The following is a 25,295-nucleotide window of genomic DNA, read 5'->3' as shown; positions in this document are numbered from 1 at the left end:
CTAGACTGCTGGATTAATCCCTCCAACTTGTTCCCACCTGGCCTTGTTGACTTCCTTGCCCGACGAGGTTTGAGGAAACGCTGAGGACGCCTGTGCGCATGCGCGTGTCTGCTATTCCCCCCCCTTGCGTGTTTGGGCCAAAGTTTAGGAGAGGAGAAGAAAGTCACGTTGCAAATCCACGTGCCAGAGGAGCGCGAGGGTTAAGCGGGCGGGCAGCGAAACAACAGACTTGGCAGGGAAAGGAGGGGCGTGGCCTCCCTCTCGGGGGCGTGGCCTCCCTCCCCCCCCCCCCCCCCCGAAGGCGGCAGTTCGGAAGCGCCGGGCGGGAGGAGTGGGACGCCGCCGAGAGGCCCGCGAAGTTTGAAAGCGCCCGCCTGGCTCCGCTGAACCGTAAGCCTTGGGCCCTGTGGTGGTCGTGAGCGGGAAAGCGGGTTGCCTGTTTAAATTATACTAGGGAGGAAATCTGCCTTAACGTTAACACTGCGACCCTGTAGGTTTCCCACGCGCCTAAAGAGGAAAGCTGCTTTCCTCACAGTGTCATGAATGTACAGTAGAGTCTCACTTATCCAACGTAAATGGGCCGGCATAACGTTGGATAAGCGAATATGTTGGATAATAAGGAGAGATTAAGGAAAAGCCTATTAAACATCAAATTATGTTATGATTTTACAAATTAAGCACCAAAACATGTTATACAACAAATTTTACAGAAAAGGTACTTCAATACGCACTAATGCTATGTAGTAATTAGTATTTACGAATTTAGCACCAAAATATCACAATGTATTGAAAAGATTAACTACAAAAATGCGTTGGATAATCCACAACGTTGGATAAGCGAGTGTTGGATAAGTGAAATTCTACTGTAGTTGGAATCCTGGGTGTTGCAGCTTGCAAAACGACAAAGCCCAGGATTCCACAGCGTTGATGCTGTTCAAATTCTGCATTATAGCTGCTCCTTTCAGCACCCTGGAGCGCGCCTTTGAACGTCCTGGGCATGTCACCTTGGTTACAAGCACCAGATCGCCACACTGACGTAGGGGCCTTCCACACAGCCATATAATCCAGAATATCAATGCAGAAAATCCCACAATATCTGTTTTGAAGTGGGTTTTCTGAGTCTACACTGCAATATATTCCAGTTCAAAGCAGAAAAGGTGGGATTTTATTCAGCTTTGTGGAAGGGGCCTTAGAAAGATAAGCTGGGTCAGCCCTGGTTAGTACCCGAATGGGAGGCCGAGGTAAATCATTAACGATACCAAAAGTAGAGGATAGAATTATGAACATGAATAAAATAAAAACAGAAAAATATAATGAATTAGAAAAAAAGATGGATCTTGGAGTCCTTGTGGACAACAAGTTAAGCATGAACCTACAATATGATGTGGCGACAAAAAAAGCCAATGGGATTTTGGCCTGCATAAATAGGAGTCTAGTGTCTGGATCCAGGGAATTCATGCTACCCCTCTATTCCACCTTGATCAAGACCGCACCTGGACTACTGTGTCCAATTCTGAGCACTGCAACTAAAGGGAGATGTTGACAAGCTGGAAAGTGTCCAGAGGAGGGCACTCTGGAGAACAAGCCCTATGAGGAGCGGCTTAAAGAGCTGGACCAGTTTAGCCTGCAGAAGAGAAGGCTGAGAGGAGACATGATAGCCATGTATAAATATGTGAGGGGAAGTCATAGGGAGGAGGGAGCAAGTTTGTTTTCTGCTGCCCTGGAGACTAGGACGCAGAACAACGGCTTCAAACTACAGGAAAGGAGATTCCACCTGAACATCAGGAAGAACTTCTTCACTGTGAGAACTGTTCAGCCGTGGAACTCTCTGCCTGGAGTATGGTGGGGGCTCCTTCTTTGGAGACCTTTAAGCAGAGCCTGGATGGCCATCTGTCAGGGGTGCTTTGAATTTGATTTCTCTTGCTTCTTGGCAGGGGGTTGGACTGGATGGCCTGTGAGGTCTCTTCCAACTCTATGATTCTATGATTCTATGGTATTAAGATGGTATAGAACTCCTAAACAACTGGCTTAGATGATAACAGGGAGGAATTTGAAGTGTTGGCATTGTAATAAAGAAAAGGTATTTATTCACACATGTGGTGGGAGTGTTCTGAAGTAAAAAAATTCTGGCAAATGATACAAGGAAAAATTCATGAGATATTACAGATAAAAATTCAGATTAATAATGATTTACTACTATGGGGAGTGTTGGAACAACTAAGTATAAAAATTGATTTCCAGGAGTTATTTAAAGTAACAATAAGAGCAGCACACATGATCGCTAGAGGATGGAGAGACAATTCGAAATGGATGTTAAGTAATTGGAACAATTATATGTACGATCAAGTGTTGTTAGACATTACAGGAATTATGACTAAGCTTGTAACAAGAACGAACAAACAGAAGGATGTTACAGATAGTTGGAAGGTCTACTTCAACTGGGTGAAAAATGGAGGAGCCAATGATAACATCAAAGAGAAAACACAAAGACTTTATCAATGGTTGGATCTGCAAGATTAGTAGAAATATACTGTAGTTGAGGAGGAAGGGAGAGGGAGGGAGAGGAGGAAAAAAGATAGGAAGATTTGGAAGGTAAATGTTAAAGAAAGGGAAGCGCTATTGTGATTATTATGATTATAAAATTCAGTAAAAGGGGGGATGGGAGGCCACCAGCCAATTTCAGGGGAAAATACTTGTAAAACCACTTTCAAATCTGCCTTGCCTAAGAAAACCCTGTGGAATTAATGGGCTCACCATAGGTGGACGTGTGACTTGAAGACACACACACAAGAGCATATTTCTCCCCTTTCTTATGCTCTCAACCACTATCTTCAGTGTCGGTTGGAAAACGCATTAAATGGTCAGTGTAGATTATTGGGAAAACCAGTATTTTCCATAGGCTTTTAATACTGTAAATCATCGCTCCTCCTGGAAAAGATGTATAATATCACAAAAGATTACCACCCCTCCCGCTTCATAAGAAATCTGCTACAAAACAGGAGCTTTTCAGTGAGCTTCAGGGTTAGAGAAGCAGATGGTGAAAACAGAAGAATGACCTGCTTCAGGGAAGCACACTTGCTGCACCAGTGTTTAACATTTACACAAATGATCAGTCACTGCCAAACTCAGTAAAAACTAAAGAGTACTTACCACTATATATTTAAAAAATCAATCCATGGATTCAACGACCCTTTGAAGGCAACCTGAATGCTTATGTGGCTCTTGATGAAAAAGAGGCTTTACATACTTCATCTTCTGTGGTTGTGTGTCTTTGTATTTTTGCTCTTTGTATAAAATACTTGTGTGTACTTCTGCTCTTACCAGGGAATTACTGCTTTCTTCTGTCATAGGGGAGAAATTGAATGGAAGAAGAATGGAGATTAGGCCAAGAAAAACAAACCATGCTAAGAAGAATCTTTTTGGTCCTGCAAATCATGATGATCTGCAACAGGATTTCCAGAGCATGTTGAATGAAGGCATGGAAAGAGCCACATGGAGGTGGAACTTTGATTTCTTGCAAGATACGCCAGCAGAAGGTCTTTTTCAGTGGGAAGAACTACCAAATCATGAGGCCCCCACTTTTTATCACACGTGTATGGTTGAACAGACTTACCAGCCCATGAACCGGGATCTTGGAAAGAAATTGAAAATGCATCACACTGGTGAAGTGTTGAAGAAACAGAAGCCTGTCAAAAATGTGGCAAAGAAAAAGTGTTTAGTAGGAAAGAAACGAAGGCAGACATCTTTAACTGGTATGTAAAGTATTTTGTACTTTAAGTCACTGTTAAGGCAGGAACAACCATGTTCCCAGAAACAGTGTGGGAAGAAGATGACTGGTTGTAATTGATTCTGCGAATGTAATGTCAAGGTTTTTGTACATTGCCCTATACTTCAGATTATCAAAGCAGATAATGCACATTATTTGATTTTAACTGAATTATATTAGACTTCACTGCTATACAATCTGGTTCAAAGCAGATAATCCGGATTTTATATGGCAGTGTAGCAAGGGTCTAAGAGTTTATTCTTAAGAGTGTATCATATGAGGCAAATGCATTATCATATGAGGCAGGATAACAGCATCTTTTCCTTGGACTTATCACACAACATTGCTTTTTTCCAGCCACTCTACCAGTGGGAGACCCTTGGAAAAGGGTTTCTTTTACAAAAAAAGACTGTCAAGGAAATATTTGTGGTTGTAAAAGAAACACTTCCAGGCTGTTTCCCACCAGGAGAGTGGAGGAAAAGAACATTATGTAATAAGCTCAAGGAAAAGATGCTGTTGTCTTGCTGTAATTGCGATTTGCTTGTCTCATGTGATGAACTAGTGGATAACAGGGAGTACTGTTGAACCTCTTCCTGCAGTAACCCCATCTGTAGTAAATGAAAGTGTGCCTGTGGCATGTATAGAAATCATACATCCTCCTCTTAATCACTAGCATTCTTGAGCCCACATGAAATTACAGTGGATTGAGATTATTTTTATCATGTCAGAAGTGACTTGAGAACATACTGCAAGTCACTTCTAGTGTGAGAAAATTGGCCGTCTACAGAGACGTTGCCCAGGGGACACCCGGATGTGTTATCATCTTGCTGGGAGGCTTCTCTCATGTCCCCGCAAGCTAGAGCTGACAGACAGAAGTTCACCCCATCTCAAGGAGTAGAACCGGCAACCTTCAGGTCAACAGTCCAACCTTCAGGTCAACAGTCCAGCCAGCACAAGGGTTTAACCATGGCTCCTAGTGGATCGAGATGTGAGATCCCTTTAAAAAAAAGTTTCGTTCCCTCTTCCTTGTCTTCTTCCTTTTTGCCTTCCAGAGACCTCATAATAAATGTTTATGTTAACTACAGGGCTTTTTTTCGTAAAACACGTTTGTTATGCTTCTCAGCAATACATAGGTCACCCACGTACACCTTATCCTCCATCATAAATTGGTGATGGAATTAACTTAATTAAATAGACATTGCAAATCTCGTAGAGTTCTGGGGCACCTGCCAATAACATGTTTCCTTGGAGCAAATGCAAGTCTTCAGCTGCCAAAGGAATGCTGAATAAATTCATTGCCAATGAAGTTGCTTGGGATACTGGTGGCTAAATAATCATGGGGACAGCTTAATTCTCTGTTCCTTTTTAGAACTATTTTGCTACTTTGACAATTTGCCATTATTTGGCTACATGTTTTCATTTTTATTGATTTGCAACAAGGCAGTCCAATATGAAAAATGTCTATGTTATTTATGGTGGCAAGGATGATTTCATTGCCAACAAAGCCCCTCTTGGCATTTATAGAAGGCATTTCAATCCCTCCAAAATGCTACCATGTTATTTTCAGCTGTCCAGTGTGCTGGAGTTTTGATACACGCAACTCAAGACTTGTTTAGGTTTCTGTTTTTAAAACAGTGTGCAGTGATTCTCAACCTGTGAGTCCCCAGGTATTTTGGCCTACAACTCCCAGAAATCCCAGCCAGTTTACCAGCTGTTAGGATTTCTGGGAGTTGAAGACCAAAATATTTGGGGAACCACAGGTTGAGAACCACTGATCTAAACCCTTCCACTTGCAATACTAATAGAGATGAGGTAAACAATAGATATGAAGCAACTCAGAACTTGGTATAAATTATAGATGTAAGCAGCACTAGAGAAATATGTTGTTGCTGTTTATATGGCAATATATAGTTGCAGGTGTTTTTTCATATTAAGTGCTAAGAGAAACGAGCATGGGCATTTTCTTTCTCCATAAATCAGTTCCAGGACACATATTTTTCCTGGTTTTGTAGATATGGCATGGACTGTCTGTGCCAGGAATTAATATTGAAAAATGACAGGGAGCTCTGGCGTGGACTGGTCCATGAGGTCACAAAGAGTCGGAAACGACTATGCAACTGAGCAGCAGCAGATTCTGAAAATTGCATTGGATAGACCATATCAGCTCTAGATTGTTAAATATGGTTTCTGAGGGTGAGCAAATGGTAACTACTGGATGGCATATAGTCTGTATCAGAAACTAGAGCTGATGTGGTCTATCCAATGCAATTTTCAGAATCAGCACCCCAAATAAGCAAACCGAATCTAAAGTTGACCAAAAACTTTTGGTACTAATGTTGGAGAGGAGTCCCTGGTCAACATGGTCCTTGGTCAAAAAAGGTTGGGAACCACTGATCTAAACTATACAATTAATGCAGTTTGACATCACTTTAACTTCTATGGCTCAGTGCTATGGAATCCTGGGATTTGTAGTTTGACCCATGAGCCTCCTCCCAACTCTTATGATTTTATAAGGTGATGGAATTCCGAATAGTATTCCATTGATCTGCAGATCTTTTCATACTGTTAAATCTTACCCCAGGTCAACTTCCTGCAGGGAGTAAGCTAAAGCACAAAGAAAAGTTTTTTTAGTTTTCTCCGTGCTATTCTTGTGTTTTGTATTAATAGGACTTTTTTTTTTTAATGTGTGGGGTCAGATTGTTTATTTTTATGAATGCTGTCTAAAGCAGTGCTGCCCAGAAACCTAACAAATCCTTCATCCTATTGTATGGCTGGCCTGAGAGCATCTGCAACCCCATTGCTGTGTAATTTCTAATTATTCATGTTATTTTTTATTTTATAACAGATTTTTGTGCAACCAAGGAGATCAGAATGGACATGAAAACTCCAGTAAAGAAAATGGCATTGAAGAAGGGAGCACCATGCAATGGGTCCAAAGCCCAGTGTTTTGAAAAAGGATTATCCAAGCTTATAGAACATTTTTGAAATGGTTATTCATAGAACAACTACAATGAGGTGTCCTTGAGGAAGGAATGTCACGGAAAATATAATGGGATTTATTTTATTAGAATAGTGAACATTTTTAATAGAACCAAATTAAACCAAATAACCTCATAACTTTACAAAGTAAAAGGTCAAGAAAAAACCCAGCTATTTGTAGAGGGACTGGGGCCTCTTCTCCACAGCCATATAAGATCCAGATTATCTGCTTTGAACTGGATTATATGGCTGTGTAGACTCATATAATCCTATTCAAATCAGATAACATAGATTATCTGCTTTGATAATCGATTCTCAAATTTTGGGACATCTCAGTGGATATGAATAAGTATAAGATTATTCAACATACTGTGTATGAACAAATTGTGAGTGCTATTACGTGGTATTGCATGTTGTCTTTTTATGTATGTAATATAAAGGCTTTCATTTTAGGGTTATCATCATGTTTTTAAAATTAAGTAGGCATACTGAATCCTAAATTCGGTTGTTAGAAATTCCCACAATTTTGCATTTTATGTTTCTTATTCATATACTGTAGATTCAAATTTTACATCATGCAAATTATGAAATCAGCAGAATTATGCACTTCCATGATTTCATATTGCTGGTAATTATAAATCTGAATAGATTCCTATGTAAGCAATTCCCTACTCATAGAAAATAGTATTTAAAGGAGAAGGGATCTCATTGTGTCTAGCTTGCTTTTCTCTATATTTTTCTCCTGTAGGTGAATAGTAAATGTGACCTCCCACCTGCAAATTCAGGATCCTTCTACACAGCCATATCAAATGCAGATTATCTGCTTTAAACAGGATTATTTGGCTGTCTAGACTCATATAATCCAGTTCAAAGCAGATAACCTGGGTTAGGAATTTTGATAATCTGAATTCTACAACAATGTGGAAGAAAGGACCATAGTGATATGACATGTTGTTGTTGATTGTGTTTTTAGTTATGGCAATTTAACAAGCCACAACTTTCCAATAGGCTCAGGCTTATTTAAGCAGGATTAGTTGATGCTTGTCATGTTTATATAGGCTTGGCCCAAGAAATGTTGCTTTCCATAGGGAATTCTGTTGGATTATGGAAATCATATTTACTCAAGTGTAGTGTGCCCCTTTTTTGGCTAAATTGTGTTGCTAAAATTAGGATGTGCATTACATTTGTGTGATAAGGTAATTCAAAATGGGAAACTACTTCAGGAGCAGGGGCGAAATCAAGAGGACTTGGGAGGTGGGGAATAAGCCCAAGGGCTGTGCAGATGTGACAGAGACAGAGACAGTAAAGCCGGAAAGGACTTGGGAGACAGGGAAGATATCCAAGGGGGGAAAGAGGGACAGAGAGAGTAAGTAAATCACAGAATCATAGAATTGGAAAGAGACCACATGGGCCGTCTAGTCCATGCAGGGAAAGCACAATCTAAACACCGCTGACAGATGCCTATCCAGCCTCTGTTTAAAAGCCTCCAAGGAAGGTTTTCCATACAGTTTGAGCATCCTCTAGCTAGAATTCCAAAATCTGACGTACTCCAAAATTCAATTGTTCGTGTTGGTGACTGAGATAATGTCCTTTGCTTTCTGATGGTTCAATGTACACAGACTTGTTTCATGAATAACATTGTTAAAAGTATTGTGTATAAGATTGCCATTAGACTATGTGTACAAAGTGTATATATAACATAAATGAATGTCACATTTAGACTTTGGTCACATATCCAAAATGCATTGTTATGTATATGCAAATATTCCAAAATCCAAAACTTGGCCTCATGCATTTTGGATAAGGAGTACGCGACTTGTACTTTCAACATGAGAGCCAGCATGGTGCAACAGTTTGGTTTTTGAACTAAACCTTCAAGACACTATCGTTCAAATCCCTGTTCAGCCATGGAAATGCACTAGGTGACTTTGATAGAGTCACACCCTTTGATCTTTAGTGAAAGTAGTGGCAAATCTCTAATAAATCTTGCCATGAAGTCTCTAGCACAGAGTTGCCATAAGTCAGAATTGACTTGAAGGCACACCAATTTTAAACCAATTTTAAACATAAGACACTAAAAACATCATATTTTTTAAAAGCCCTACTACTTACACTGCCCAATAATTAGCCCATATATGCTTTTATTAGTACATCATGGCATGAGTCAACAGCCTAAAGAAAGCTACTTCCCTGCCTGGTCCCCTTAGGGGTTATCCTTACTTTGCCATTGGGCAGTAGCTCCTTATAAACCTACATTGTGATTATTGCTTTTTTCATTTGAATCTAATAAAATATTGTAATGTGCACTCTCATGTAGGTGCGAGCTCAAATCTCACTTCCTGGAAAAGTTATTTTTTGACAACTTCCATGCTGGCTGGGGGAATTTGGAATGTCACAAAAATAACTTTTTTCCAGTGCTTTACCTCAGATTTCTTTGGCTGGATCAGAAATTTTAACTTTTAAAAATACATGTTGGCAGAATGTCAGCATAGTCTGTTTCTGACACTGTATTTTCTCCTTGCTTCTTGTAAATGAAAATGTTATCAATTACAATATGACTAGACAATAAGATATGGCTAAATATTTTATCATCTTGTGTATGTGCCTTCAAGTCACCTGTCAGCTTACCTATACATTTCATAGGCTTTCCTTAAGCAGGAAAAACGTAGATTAGATTTTGCCAGTTTCTTCCTCTGAAATAAAACCCACAGCACCAGGTAGTCATTGCCAGTTTCACATCTAAATACTTACCAGGGCTGATCCTGCTTAGTTTCCAAAGTCACACTTTAAGAAAATACAATTAAACACCAAAACAGAAAGCAGCAATTTCTATAATTACAATGTATCTTCCAGTAAAAAATAAGCAAAGAAAGAAAAAGGAGAAAAAATACTTCCAATCTGTATATCAACAGTTATATGCAACAGACTTATCTCACACTTCTTTTCATTAGCCATGAACTCCTAATAATCAAATAAAAACAACCAAATTATCTTCATGTTTCCTCAAAAAAGTCTATGAGGGGTTTCCACTCATTGAAAAAATCTTTCTGCAGTCCCATGTTGAATTAAAACAGCTTGCCCATCCATCAGTTGTGCCAGCCACTTGTGGGTATGGTGGAACCCTTCAATTTCTGCTTGTATGTCAGTCTTGCAGTACTAATCATATATTCCTCACTGTATGTCTACAAGCCCCAAAAGGGGAAAAAATCAGGTTTCATTCGGACATGTTGTTAAGAGAACTAACAAAAAGGCTTTGAACATTTATGTCATACATAGTAATACCCCAGATGACCTACTAACTACTGATTCCACCCAACTTTTAGACATTTTTTCAAAGTGTCTTTGTGAGTGTTTCAGACATCCAGGACACAATGCCAAGTAGATATTTTGTTTGTAGATATGGATCAGAGATTTGGAAGCTGGTGAACCAATGCACATTCCTCTCAAAGCAGGCACCACACTTTATTCCCCAAACAACCTATCAGAAGGAGGGATGTATAGCACAACCTTACCCATTGCCCCATGAGGTAGCCTTACTGGTTTTTTTTGTGTATGTTCTTTGAAATTCTACAGAGGTTTTGCAAATCAGAAGCTTCCAGGTTTATCCTGAAAATGATGATAAGGAAAACATGATGACAACACTGGTCAAAATTAAGCCTAGTACTAACCAAGGAAGCACATCTATGTCTAGACAATATAGGCCAAGCTCTCTGTGCCCCTTCCATTTGTAGAGTGTTGCTATGTGAGCAACAGCCAAATGGAACTCTTCTGCCAGATAAGTGAATGTTCAGTGTGCTGAAATTTGATTTGTTGTTGAAAGCTTTCATGGCCAGAATCACTGGGTTGCCATGAGTTTTCCGGGCTGTGTGGCCATGTTCCAGAAGCATCTCCTGCAGCTATTCAATGCAAGGCTATTCAGTGTTAATCAAGGTGGCCAGTTGCAACATTCACACTTGCCTCAAACAGACAAGAGTTCTTTCTCCCACCCTGGACATTCAACAGATACTGTATATATACCCCACTTCCCTAGTTTCCAACAGACCTCACAACCTCTGAGGATGCCTGCCATAGTTGTAGGTGAAACATCAGGTGAGAATGCTTCTGGAACATGGCCATACAGCCCATAAAACACAGCAACACACTGAAATTTGATTACTTTGTATGGTAGAGCAGTACTTAATATGAGCCTGCACCTACTGTGTGAAATGGTGCAGCCTAGGTAAATACTTACTGTTTTCGTGAAAAATATTACTAAATGACTCTATTGTACAGAAATTTTTGTATTCTTGCAGATATTTCTTTCTCAACTCCAAGCATCACGCTGAAACCCAAATTGCTGTGACAATTATCTCTGTGATATACAAAGCAGCATGGAGGCTGTATGTTTCTAAAGTTCCTGACCATGAATCATCATCTTGCCTCTCTGCTACCGGTATTAACTAGCAAAACTGACATTTTAACAGAAAGAGGAATATATACTTCCTAAAGTTTTTTATATCTCCACTTTTTAAATAAACTTGGAAGTGACCATCACTGAAATGCCCTTTCTGCTGCCTTGTAGCAATTCACAGAAGCAAATCTCTATTAGATTTAGGACTTGTTTTCCTAGAACTGTAATTTTCCACTGGGAGCAAAATGTATTTTCGATCATTCAGAGCTGAACTTAATGTTCCAAATAATGTTGAGATTCTGCATATGTAGTGAGTACTGGACTTATTCTGCAGCAGAAGCTGGCACCACTAAATAAAAAAGGCAGAAAACAGTAAGAAGTTGTCAGGACATGGAGGAGAAAACATACTGCATGTAGGGTTGCAGGGGAAGTAATCTGTGACTATCTCAATGCACCACATCCTTTATCCTTCACCTATTGGTCTCTGCCAGCTGCATAATCTGCTTCCAAAAGCATCTTCCATGAGGATCAGATCAATGATGTTGGGAAAACAATGGAGAAGCCACCTTGCCTCTTGTATGAGCCAGATGATATTGTACTCATTACATAGGCCAATGTCAAATCAATTTGAGCAGATAATGATGGTGCGTGGTGGGGTCACAACATGCTGCGCCAGCCAAGGGATCTGGTGTTTGGTGTCCAAAGCAGACAATGATGTTGGGGTAGAAAAATGGATGTAACAGTATAGAAAGGGCTCACGGTTGGACTTCTGCAATTTGCTTCACATTGGGCTCCCTATGTACCAAGTTTGTAAACTCCAATTAGTTCAAAATATGGCAGCCAGATGATTTACAGGAACATCTAAGAGTTAGCATATTGCACCCATATTAAAGTCACTCCACAGGCTGCCAATTAGTTTCCAGACAAATGTTGGTTTTGTCCTTTAAAGCCATACATGATTTGGGTTCAGGTTACCTACAGGATCGTGTTCTCTTGTACAATCCACCCTTTAGGACACTGAGGTCCTCTGGGAACAATTTCCTCCTTTCTGTTGAAATTGTCCACATGCTTGTGGATTTTAATGGCTTCTCTGTGTAGCCCGACATTGAGATTGTTAGACTGGGCCAGCATTTCTGTGTTCTCAAATAATTTTGTTCATAAAAATGAACAAGATCTGGCTACCAGTATTTTTTAAAAAAATCTAGAATCAGGACAATAAATAAAGAGCAACACACAAAAACAGGAATTCCAGACAGAAAACAATCAGGGCCAGCTAACATCTCCCAACAAAGAATTCCCCCAGGCAGAAAGCAGCCAGGCTTTGAAGTTGCAAGGCTACCAATTCTAATCAAAGTGGCCAATTACCGTATATACTCAAAGATAAGCCAAGTTTTTTTTATCTCTTTTGGGGGGCTGAAAAAGCCTCCCCCAGCTTATAATTGGGCCAAGGTCAAGCCAGCAGCGGAGCCTGGAGGCCAAAGAATGTTTTCTTTTCCAAAACCTCCCTTCTCCTCCCAGGCTGGAGTTATCTTATTTTTTAAGAGAGAAAGAGACAAGGGAATGTTTTTAAAAGCGAAAGGAGAGTGAGTGAGAGCCTCTTGCAAGCCAGGAAGAAGAAAAATATTGCATGGATGGAAGGGGGGGGGGGAGAGACTCTTGCAAATTTGCAGGATTTATTATTATTACTATTATTGCAAGAACGTTTGAGTCAATAGGGAGGGAGGGAGGGAAAGAAGAGCAACAGAAGGTGTGTATTTCTTTTTATTCCTAAGGAAACAAAAATGGGGTGGGTTTTTTGGGAGAGGAAGGGAAGTTTTAAAAAGCCTTTTCTGGCTACTTTTAGAGTTTGAAAAAGGGATAAATAAAAGAGGTGGGAAAGGGGAGGAGAAAAGAGGCCAAAGTTGTTTTTAGGAGGAATTTGCTTGCATTTCTTCCTTGGGCAAATGCATGCCCCAAATCTTGTAAATAATATATAGATTTCCCCCTACAAATACATTAATTTAATATATGAATTTTCCCCTCATATGTTTGCAAGTCCTATAAAGATATAATTATATATAGAGCAATGTCTAGATAGATAGATATTAATATAGATATAGGCCTTTTAAATATGCACACACACATAGATGTCTAGATAGATGTAATCATAGATAAATGGGACTTGCAAATATTGCAGGAGGAAAATGCACAGAGGATTTGCAAACTTTTCAGGGGGGAAATGCAAATGTGAAATTAGTATATATAATTATATAGCTATATCTATCTCTGCATTGATTATATAGGCATTGAATGTTTGCCTGTTACTATGTTGGAAACCAGCCTGAGTCCCCATGGGGAGATAGATAGAGCAGGATACAAAGGAAGTTGTTGTTATCATTGTTGATGATGATGATGATGATTATAAAGTTATTGTTGATACCATATTGTTTTTGTTGACCCTACTTATGCACTTACAGAGTTAGCTTACTGTTTTTCTTTAAAATGCGGTAAATATTCAAAAAAACATTTACCCCACTTATGCCTCAGTTAATGTAATTTTATTGGTATCTATTTTTATTTTGAAATTTACCAGTAGCTGCTGCATTTCTCACCCTCGGCTTATACTCAAGTCAATAAGTTTGTCCAGTTTTTTGTGGTAAAATTAGGTGCCTCGGCTTATATTCGGGTCGGCTTATACTTGAGTATATACGGTACAACATTCACACTTGCCTCAAACAGACAAGAGTTCTTTCTCCCACACTGGACTTTCCACAGATTATGTATACTCACTTGCCTTACAACCTCTGAGGATGTTTGCCATAAACGGGTGAAACATCCGGAGAGCATGCTTCTGGAACATGGCCATACAGCCTGGAATGCTCACAGCAACCCAGATTAGGTAAATGCTCTCCAGAATCATAACACACCTCAGTGAGTAGTGTTAGACATACTGAGATTACAGAGTTTATGATAAAATACACAGCCTACGATTGCCTAAAAGCAAAGACTTTAAGAATCCTGGCCCAGAAATCCCAGTTCACCGTCTTCTCCCCCTTCTATCGACATCATCAAACATTTCTCTCTCCTCCACTGCCACCCCCTTCGCCTTAATTGTCAGGGGGCCTATGGTGACTGTTGCGAAAAGAAATAATCCCCTTCAACAACCACACAACACCATAGCAACCGAGGACGTCAGCATGACACAGCTGCAGGTTTACACCCTACTATCTGCCTTTCCCTGGGATCCAAAATATTTGAGGTGAACAGGCAGCATATGTGTCATGGAAAATGAAAGCCTTGGACAAAAACAACAGCAGAAAGAGAGCAATTCTCCAATACAGGAACCACAAAGGTAGGATGCATGAGGGATAATGATTTGTGTTTTTAAGAAGGAATGCTATAAAGGGTTCCTCCATGCCTCCTTTTCCCTTTTATTTAGATGCTAGCTGTGCCCTGGGGAAGGGTGACTGGCAAGGAGGGAACACTAGCAGAGAGCCTAATGCAATTATTAATTCTCCAGTGTGGCAAGATCATCATTTGTTAACTAACCTGCTTTCCACAAACCTGGTTGCTGTTATTGGTACTGCAGATCTTTTTTAAAATTAGACTTATACAAGGGATGGATTCTACTGAAATGAGTACATCTTGCTGTAGCTTCTAGTGACTGCATGTAAGAATAGGTTAAAAATAGAAAGGGTTGTAAAGAAAAAAATCAGGGTGGGTTCTTTACATTGTTTGTTTAGCAAACTGGCAGCTTTAAGTTGCAGGTTAACTCCAATTTAAATACAGTAAAGCCTCACTTATCCAATGTTCTGGATTATCCAACGCATTTTTGTAGTCAATGTTTTCAATACATCATGATATTTTGGTGCTAAATTCATAAATACAGTAATTACTACATAGCATTACTGTGTATTGAACTACCTTTTCTGTCAAATTTGTTGTATAACATGATGTTTTGGTGCTTAATTTGTAAAATCATAACCTAATTTGATATTTAATAGGCTTTTCCTTAATCTCTCCTTATTATCCAACATATTCGCTTATCCAACATTCTGCCGGCCCGTTTACGTTGGATAAGCGAGACTCTACTGTATAATGCTTTGTTAGTATGTAGAAGAAAAGAACCACATGGTTTGTCTTCCATCTCCCATGTGACCAGTTCCAGAAGGTGGAAAGGTCATGGGTGTCAATGATGAAACCTGGACAAAACAGTTGCCTTTTCTCTTTTCAGGCAAAGAAATCAATACAATGTATCATCCTTCTAAATTTAAATTGGATTAACGTCCAGGTGTAGAAAGCATAATGGTGACTGCGAACATATTTTGATCTCCAGTATGGCAAATTTTTTTTTTTTTGGCTGAAATTTGTAACCAAAAACAACTCACTTGAAGTCTGGATTATGCTTTGAAGCAGGTAAGACTATTTCTCTGTTCCTTATAATTGAAAATGGTATTCTTAACTCTTTCTCCCTTTGGAACAAAATATAAACGGCCCTTGAATTAATTTCCATAGTCTTTCAGCATCACTAGGATGCTTTTTAAATAATCCATTCTCAGGAATATGAAGGGGGGAAAGCAGTGAAATATGTGTTCTGTTTAAAACAGGAATTGGTCCCTAAAACCAACATGAAAGGCAGACTTCTGCAATATCCTCTGGAGATTTTTTCCACAGAGGCAAATACGTTTTTTTTAAAAAGAGCTATGATTTAATGTAAACCCATCACATACCCAAATTGCCATTCTCTAACATTAAGTTTAACCATTGATAATGCCCAAGAAAAATGCCGTTGTGTTTTATAGTGCTATTATTTTGTTCTTCTGCTCATAGAAGGGCCACCTAATTTTGTACACATTTCCAGTTAATAGATTCATCTAAAGCAGTAAGGCTAGGAAAAAGAGGCTTTTGGAGAGCTGTTCTTAGGTAAAGTCGCCAATCGTGGGTTAAACGACACTCCATGTTCATTCTGTGCTACATCTGGCATGTTATTTCAGGCAACTGCAGACAAAGATGGTGTTACTGGGCATGTCCTCAGAGCATATGAATGATTTCATACATCTTCCGAGTACAAATGACTATCAGGGACCATGTACCTTTGGCAAGTAGTGTGTCAGGAAAATATAAAAAAAGCTTTCACATTCTCTAAACATGGAATGTTATTGAACATGCAGCAATCAAGATATATACAATAGTTTCCTTGAGGAATAGAAAATATGCAGAATCGCAAGAGACCATGGTGGTGCAATGGGTGTTTAACTATTGAAGGTTAGCAGTTCAAAGCCGTGGGTCGGGGTGAGTTCCCGCTGTTAGCCCTAGTTCCTGCCAACCTAGCAGTTTGAAAACATGCAAATGTGAGTAGATTAATAGGTACCGCTTTGGCGGGAAGGTAATAAAAGTGCCCATGCAACCATGCCAGCAACATGACCAGGAGGTGTCTATGGACAACAGGCTTCTCAGCTTAAAAATGGAACAAGAGCACCTCCCCATAACCAGAGTTGAGCACCGCCTCCAGAAACCAGAGATGAAAAGATGAAACCTTTACCTTTGTTCTGTGTACCTGTATGCCATTGTTTCCACTGTATGAACAGCATTGAATGTTTACCTATCTGCATATGTTGTAATCCGCTCTGAGTTCGCTTGGGGAGATAGAGTGTACTATTATTATTATTATTATTTTATTATGACACAGCAAACAAAATAGACATGCTGGATTTCATTATTATTATTATTATTATTATTATTATTATTGACACAAAGACATAGTATGACACAGCAAATGAGATATATATGCTGGATTTCGTATCACAAAATCACAAGTCGAACACTTCCCAAGTGTTTAGGACTGTGTGATTTATTTTCAGATGATGCGTGCAGATCCCAATAAGGTGGCCTTTTGCAGTTGTCAGATTGTAATTGTTGTTGTTGTTGTTGTTGTTGTTGTTGCTAGATCTGGAATTAAAATCAGTTTGAGGCTGCAAGGGTTGCTAACAAGAAAGAGGATAGCTAAAGAGGTTTAAAAAATAAGAACAATATTATTCCTAATCCTCACACACACTACAGAGGAAAGTACTGATGGAAAGATAGTTTTAAGAGACCAAGATCTGTCCTTGGTCCTGATTGACTTGTGAAAAATGAAGGATACCACTTGACTGGAACAGCGCTAGGAAAAGAGGATAAGCTGCCCTCTTAAAACAGAACTTTGAAAACATGAAATAAGAGAGAGATTATCTGGTGAAAATTCCAGATTCTGAGGGTCTGAAATAATAATAATAATAATAATAATAATAATAATAATAATAATAATAATAATAATAATAAGCAATAATAATAATAATGATATCAGCATGGAGTTTGGTTTGGACAAATGTTCAACAGTAGCATTGAAGAAGGGGGAAATCATTGAAAGTGAGGGCATAAATATGCCTAATGGCCAAACAATAAAGTGTCACCAGCCAGAGGCCTATAAATATCTGGGCATATTACAGCTGAACAACATCAAGCATGAAGATGTGAAGACTGTGGTCAGCAAAGAATACACACAAAGGGTCAGAAAAATTCTCAAAAGCAAGCTCAATGGAGGCAACACCATCAAGGCCATAAACACCTGGGCCATACCTGTCATAAGATATACTGCTGTCATTATAAATTGGACACAGGTGGAACTGGACAATTTGGACAGAAAAACAAGAAAACTCATGACCATTCATCATTCACTGCACCCTCGCAGTGATGTTGACTGGCTATATCTGCCTAGAAGATCAGGGGGCAGAGGACTCTTACAAGTCAAACAAGCAGTCAAAGAAGAAGAACATGCCCTGGCAGAATATGTAAAGCAAAGTGAAGAACCTGCTTTGATTGAAGTCAAAAATCAGAAACTCCTCAAAGCACAGCAGACAAAAAACCAGTACAAGAAAACCACACTACAAACTAGAGCTGACAGCTGGCACAACAAAACATTGCATGGAAAGTTCCTTGACAAAATTGAAAGGAAAAGCTGACAAGGAGAAGACCAGGCTATGGCTCACAAATGGGACACTGAAGAAGGAGACAGGAGGCCTGATCCTTGCAGCCCAGGAGCAAGCCATCAGAACAAATGCAATTAAGGCCAAGATCGAAAAATCAGCTGATGACCCAAAATGCAGACTGTGCAAGGAAACCATTGATCATATCCTCAGCTGCTGTAAGAAAATCGCACAGACAGACTACAAACAGAGGCACAACTATGTGGACCAAATGATCCATTGGAACTTATACCTCAAGTACCACCTGCCAGCAGTAAAGAACTGGTGGGATCACAAACCTGCAAAAGTATTGGAAAATGCACACGCAAAGATACTGTGGGACTTCCGAATCCAGACTGTCAAAGCTCTGGAACACAACGCACCAGACATCACAGTTGTGGAAAAGAAAAAGGTTTGGATCATTGATGTCGCCATCCCAGGTGACAGTCGCATTGACGAAAAACAACAGGAAAAACTCAGCCAAGACTCTGGCAGAAACCAGTAAAGGTGGTCCCGGTGGTGATGGGCACACTGGGTGCTCTGCCAAAAGATCTCAGCTAGCATTTGGAAACAATAGACCAATGATGGGCAACCTTTTGCACTTGGTGTGTCAAAATTCACCAAAAAACCTAGCATGACTTGGGTGGTGTGTCACTTAGGGAAAAAAACCCATAATTTCACAATATATATAGTTTAAATAACAAAAATATATAATTGTAATATATAACTTTATTTAATAAATCAAAAACTATTTACTACCATTATTTCCATGTACAACAATCGATGGTACCTCTTGCAGTTTCCACGCTGATTTCTCTCTATTGTAATTTCAATGTAGTCATGAATAATGAATAATATAATAATAATATAATAGTAATAATATAATAGTATACTACAATAATAATAGAATAATAATAGAATGTGAGATATATATATATATATATATATATATATATATATATATATATATATATATATATAATGTAATGTGCATAATTCCCATGGAGTAAACAACAAAACCACTGGACCAAATCACACCAAATTTAGCCACAAAAGACATTAGTCATCCAATCAATCTGCATGCGGCAGCGTGTCAGCAAAAATGGCTAGGCGTGTCAGTGCTGACACGCATGTCATAGGTTGGCCATCACTGCAATAGATATTGACAAAATCACGATCTGCCAACTGCAAAAGGCCACCCTGCTGGGATCTGCGCGCATCATCCGAAAATACATCACACAGTCCTAGACACTTGGGAAGTGTTTGACTTGTGATTTTGTGATATGAAATCCAGCATATCTGGCTATTTGACGGTGTGGAAAAAAGTTTTTTCGTGGGAGGGGGAAGAGCAGGAAAGAGGAAAGAAAGCTTGAAAAAGGGGGAGGAGGGAGCAGGACAAGGGAACTGCAAGGACCCTCAAGATGCTTCGTGGAGCCCCAGGTTATCTTGAACTTTTTACATTGGTTATAAATGCCTTGTTTTAATATGTCAAATCCTGTCATTCTGCTTAAATTATTTTTTTCTGTTCTTAATGGCTTTAAATTGCTTTTAATTTTATACTACCCTGAGATCCAACTTAGTGGGATACAAATATTTCAGTAAAAATAAATACAATATCCATAACCGCTTTGAATAACAGAATCTTACAGAGAAAGTGATAGATTCTGCCCAAACCCAAACTCAGATTGTACATATTTTTCTTTTCTCTTTTCTCTTTTCTTCTCTTCTCTCTTCTTTCTTTCTTTCTTTCTTTCTTTCTTTCTTTCTTTCTTTCTTTCTTTCTTTCTTTCTTTCTTTCTTTCTTTCTCCCTTCCCTTCCCTTCCCTTCCCTTCCCTTCCCTTCCCTTTTCTGTCTTTCTTTCTTTCTTTCTTTCTTTCTTTCTTTCTTTCTTTCTTTCTTTCTTTCTTTCTTTCTTTCTTTCTTTCTTTCTTTCTTTCTCCCTTCCCTTCCCTTCCCTTCCCTTCCCTTCCCTTCCCTTCCCTTCCCTTCCCTTCCCTTCCCTTCTCTTTCTTTCTTTCTTTCTTTCTTTCTTTCTTTCTTTCTTTCTTTCTTTCTTTCTTTCTTTCTTTCTTTCTTTCTTTCAGAACACATATATGGCAAACATTCAATGCTGATTATTTATTTATTTATTTACAGTATTTATATTACACCCTTCTCACCCCGAAGGGGACTCAGGGCTGATCACATTACACATATAAGGCAAACATTCAATGCCTTAACATAGAACAAAGACAGAAGACAAACGCAGGCTCCAAGCTGGCCTCGAACTCATGACCTCTTGGTCAGAGTGATTTGTTGCAGCTGGCTGCAGCTGGCTGCTCAACAGCCTGTGACACAGCCTGGGCCAGGGCCTTATACAATTATACAATTAACAAGGACAGACACATAGACAGAAGTAAAGGCAGATTTCCCCATCTTATTTCTGGCATCTTGAAGGCTGTGCTTGGGGGTGTGCTGTCACTCCCTATGCTGTGGGGTGGTGTGCTGTCACTCCATCTTCCATTATGAGGAGCTTCCTCCCTATCAATCTTCTTAAGGGCACCTTTATTACCTCCCTGCTAAAAACGGTACCTATTTATCTACTTGCATTTCTGCTTTCGACCTGCTAGGTGAGCAGGTGAGCTGGGGCTAACGATGGATGTGTACTCCAACCTGGACTCAAACTGCCAACCTTTCGATCGGCAAGATTTTTCAGCAGCACAGTGGTTCAGCCTACTGTCCTTGTTGGGTTATCTAAGCAATCATGCATGCATTTTCAATGTGGGATGGTTTATGTAGTTAGTTATGTTTGTTGCTTAGTAACCTGAGCCAAGCTGCATTCCAAAGTTGATGACACCATTTAGGGGGTTTTGCATATGAAATGGGAAATGGGAGTATCCTTTCTGGGGACACACAGGAAGTGATGTACAGATGCCTCTTCCTGTTTCTTCCTCTTTGCTCCTGCCATGCCATGCCATGCTGATGTTCCTGTTTGTTAAGAAATATGTAGTATCCTGAACTGTTTTTCTTTTGGAACTAAGATGTTTTTTGCCTGTATGACCATCATCATACAAGATTGTGAGTAAACATATTTTTGCTATTTTATTTGATGTCTCTGATGCTTATTTTATGCGCATGACCTTTTAAAGGGAAAGGGAGGCTGGATATTTTGTCTTATTGTTTATTTTCTTTTTACCTCTGCTCACATAAACCCCTAGTCTTCTGCGTTTTACTGCTCTGCACCAATATTTAACCATATTGGGATCATAATCTTAACAGGTTATGAATATATATATATATATATTACGTTATGAATAAAAATATATTCCTATTAGTCCTAAGCCCAGCTTGAACAGAGAAAAATAAGGCTAGAGCCAGGCCTTCCTGCTCCTGCTTCACAGCTGATCCCAAACTTTTAAAAGCATTCATCTTCAGTTGCTATGCATTTGACTGAAGCAAAATACTTGTATGTTATCAAGTCTGTGTATGACAGCAATGCGTATTTGTCCCAAAATAAAATGGGCTCATCGCTCAGCTGTTTTGATGAGTCCACATAACTAGATTCACAACATGACCACTGCACCCTGCTGTTAATCTACATCAAAGGAAAATGGGATTTTTTTTGAGCTTCCTGGAGTGATTCTGCCATTTCAGAGGTATGGACAACTAGTCTGATTCACCATCCACACTGCCAATGGATCCTCCACTGTGTTGCTGCCAGCAAGCAGCCCTCTCTGGAACACTTTACGCTGTATTTTCCCAGTAAGTGCCCTAAAAGTGATTTTTTATTTCATTTTCACTAATGGTTGTTCTCATCTTTTCATGCAGCCCTTTAAAGAAAAGACTGAACATGCTGCTTGCTCATGACATGGATGACAGTGCTGCTCCTACTCCAACATCTAGGCTGCAACCACAGAGCCATCAAGCGGAAATGTCTAAATCTCTGCCAAACAGTGCAGTGAGTGGACCTGAGAAAAATACAACAGCCTCACGATATGAGTTCATGCCAGAAGAAATCATGGCAGCCAGCCTGCTTATGGGGGCTTTATGGTTATTCTCTGTCTTTGGAAACTCCCTTGTTTGCCTGGTGATCCACAGAAGCAGAAGAACTCAATCTACTACCAATTATTTTGTGGTCTCCATGGCCTGTGCGGATTTACTCATTAGTATCGGGAGCATGCCATTTGTGCTTCTACAGTTAGCGTCTGATGGTTGGATGCTTGGGAGCATGATGTGCAAGCTGGTAAGATATTTTCAGTATCTTACACCTGGCGTCCAGATTTATGTTTTGCTCTCCATCTGTGTGGACAGATTCTATACTATTGTCTACCCACTGAGTTTCAAGGTGTCTCGAGAGAAAGCCAAGAAAATGATTGCAGCATCTTGGATCTTCGATGCTGCTTTGGTGTCTCCGGCTTTCTTTTTCTTTGGGTCAAGTTGGGACAGTCATTGCAGCTTTTTCCCACCACATTCTTGGGATGGTGCAATTTACAGCATTGTCCACTTATTAGTGGCTTTTTTAATTCCATCTGTTCTCATAATTCTCTTTTACCAAAAGATAATCAAATATATCTGGAGGATAGGCACAGATGGTAGAACAGTCCGGAGGACAATGAACATTGTTCCACGGACAAAGGTGAAGACCATCAAGATGTTCCTCATGTTGAATTTATTTTTTCTGCTCTCGTGGCTACCATTTTATGTAGTTCAACTTTGGCATCCACCCGAGACAGACTACAGAAAAAGCTCATTGGTTTTCATGTTGGTAACTTGGATATCCTTTAGTTCCTCTGCCTCAAAGCCTAGCTTGTACTCTGTATATAATGCCAATTTCAGGAGAGGGATGAAGGAGACCTTCTGCATGTCCTCCATGAAATGCTACCGAAGCAATGCATATACCATCACTACAAGTTCAAAGATAGCAAAAAGAAATTACATTGGGATCTCGGAAATACCTGTGCCAGCCAAAACTGTTTCCAAAGGCACCATATATGATTCATTTGATAGAGAAGCAAAAGAAAAAAAATTGGCCTGGCCCATAAATTCTAACCCTCCAAACACATTTGTTTAATTACTTGAGTCCACGGATCACAACAAATATTTTCCTCATTCAGATCAAAGGACCTTACCCATCTTTTTGGATGCATCTGATTTATGTGGGATGGGATTTCCATATACAATAGCAGGATGAATAAATGTTTTATTTTATTATTAACTTTCTTTTATACTGGATTTTAAATATATATATACTATAATGTGTTTAAGAACAATTATCCGCTTTGTAAACATGGACAATCATATCAAATTTTGTGCTCTCTGCATTTAATTATATTTTGTAAAAACTGATGAGCAACTACAATTAAGCCATTATCTAAATAAGAAGAGAGTAAACCCACCAAGAATATTGTAGCATGCCAATTATTTCTGCAAAGTTGGAAAACTGAATGTACAAATGGTTCCTATTTAACAGGAGCAGATTCTTTTTTCTTGAGAACCGTCTGGTAAGACATTCCTTTGGTCAATGTAGTGTCGAAGGCTTTCATGGCCGAAATCACTGAGTTGCTGTGAGTTTTCCAGGCTGTATGGACATGTTCCAGAAGCATTCTCTCCTGACGTTTGTCCAAGGATGGCAGGCATCCTCAGAGGTTGTGAAATCTGTTGGAAACCAGGCAAGTGAGGTTTATATATCTGTGGAATGTCCCAGGTGGGAGAAAGAACTCTTGTCTGTTTGAGACAAGTGTGAATGCTGCAATTGGCCACCTTGATTAGTATTGAATGGCCTTGCAGCTTCAAAGCCTGGCTGCTTCCTGCCTTGGGAATCCTTTGTTGGAAGGTGTTAACCGGCCCTGATTGTTTCATGTTTGGAATTTCCCTGTTTTCTGAGAGTGGTTCTTTATTTACTGTCAGCCATAGCAGAGCACTTGATGAATCAACCTGGAGCATATTATTTGAGAACACAGAAATGCTGGACCACTCTAACAACCACCTTGCCGGACTACACAGAGAAGCCATTGGACATTTTCAACAGAAAGGAGGAAATAATGAAAATGAACAAAATCTGGCTTCCAGTATTTTTTAAAAAACTCTATAATCAGGACAGTAAATAAAGAACAACACCCAGAAAACAGGGGAATTCCAGACAGGAAACAATCAGGACAAGCTAACACCTCCCAACAAAGGATTCCCTCAGGCAGGAAGCAGCCAGGCTTTGAAGCTAAAAGGCCATACAATGCTAATCAAGGTGGCCAATTGCAAAATTCACACTTGCCTCCAGCAGACAAGACTTCTTTCTCTCATCCTGGACATTCCACAGAAATATAAACCCCACTAGCCTAGTTTCCAACAGACCTCACAACCTCTGAGGATGCTTGCCATAGATGTGGGTGAAACATCAGGAGAGAATCCATCTGGAACATGGTCATATAGCCCGTAAAACTCACAGCAACCCATTCCTTTGGCCATATTGTGGTTTTGGGGGGATATGTTGGAAATGCCTTTCAAAATATCAGTGATGTGTAGACACATGCATTACAGCAGTTTGGATTTTAGACCCTTTCCTGATATACCATGTTCGAGTTAAAGGAAGATTGGGTGCATCTTGAGTATAGTGGGGAAGCATGTGAATGTGCGTACATGACTGTGAAATGTCAGAAAGAAATGCTTTGTTTTCCTCCCTACTATAGCCACCTGTGTTAATAATAAATGTTGCTGACTACATTTGATTGATAGATACAACCACATCTATGAGGAGTTTAACATTCCATACAACATTCTTAAGGAACTCTGATAGTCATTTTACTAACATGGTTCAATCTGATGTTTTAATAGTCTTTCCTCTGGTATCTCCTTCTGTCTCCATGATCTTGCAAAAACAATTCTGGCAGTGGTGGTAATATATGAGAAAAATTTATCTAGGTCTGTATTTCTGCTGACAAGTTGGAAAGCGTCCAGAGGAGGGTGACTAAAATGATTAAGGGTCTGGAGAACAAGCCCTATGAGGAGTGGCTTAAGGAGCTGGGCATGTTTAGCCTGCAGAAGAGAAGGCTGAGAGGAGACACCATAGCCATGTACAAATATGTGAGCGGAAGTCATAGGGAAGAAGGAGTAAGCTTGTTTGCTGCTGCCCTGGAGACTAGGACGTGGAGCAATGGCTTTAAACTACAGGAAAGGAGATTCCACCTGAACATTAGGAAGAACTTC

General features: G+C 39.6%; 2 protein-coding genes across 3 annotated transcripts; both read left to right on the top strand.

Moving 5' to 3' along the window:
- Window positions 1–268: 268 nt before the first annotated feature.
- LOC103281026 (cyclin-dependent kinase inhibitor 1) lies at window positions 269–9,737 on the top strand. Its single transcript, XM_008121664.3, has 3 exons — window positions 269–390; window positions 3,351–3,752; window positions 6,612–9,737. Exons 2-3 carry the CDS (start codon window positions 3,374–3,376, stop codon window positions 6,749–6,751), a joined length of 519 nt encoding a protein of 172 aa, XP_008119871.2. The 5' UTR covers window positions 269–390; window positions 3,351–3,373; the 3' UTR covers window positions 6,752–9,737.
- Window positions 9,738–14,038: 4,301 nt separating this feature from the next.
- On the top strand, window positions 14,039–24,812 carry gpr19 (G protein-coupled receptor 19). 2 transcript variants are annotated; one of them, XM_062981973.1, is made up of 3 exons: window positions 14,039–14,466; window positions 15,349–15,530; window positions 21,924–24,812. In XM_062981973.1, exon 3 carries the CDS (start codon window positions 21,946–21,948, stop codon window positions 23,164–23,166), a length of 1,221 nt encoding a protein of 406 aa, XP_062838043.1. In that variant the 5' UTR covers window positions 14,039–14,466; window positions 15,349–15,530; window positions 21,924–21,945; the 3' UTR covers window positions 23,167–24,812. The 2 variants fall into 2 exon arrangements, with proteins under 2 accessions (XP_062838043.1, XP_008119872.1); XM_008121665.2 differs by lacking the exons at window positions 14,039–14,466; window positions 15,349–15,530 and adding an exon at window positions 20,215–21,173.
- The last annotated feature ends 483 nt before the right edge of the window (window positions 24,813–25,295 follow it).

Source organism: Anolis carolinensis, chromosome 5, assembly GCF_035594765.1.
Source record: "Anolis carolinensis isolate JA03-04 chromosome 5, rAnoCar3.1.pri, whole genome shotgun sequence".
Classification (NCBI taxonomy): Eukaryota; Metazoa; Chordata; class Lepidosauria; order Squamata; family Dactyloidae; genus Anolis; species Anolis carolinensis.
Note: the sequence above shows the minus strand (reverse complement) of the source record. Positions and strands in the feature narration are given on the sequence as shown.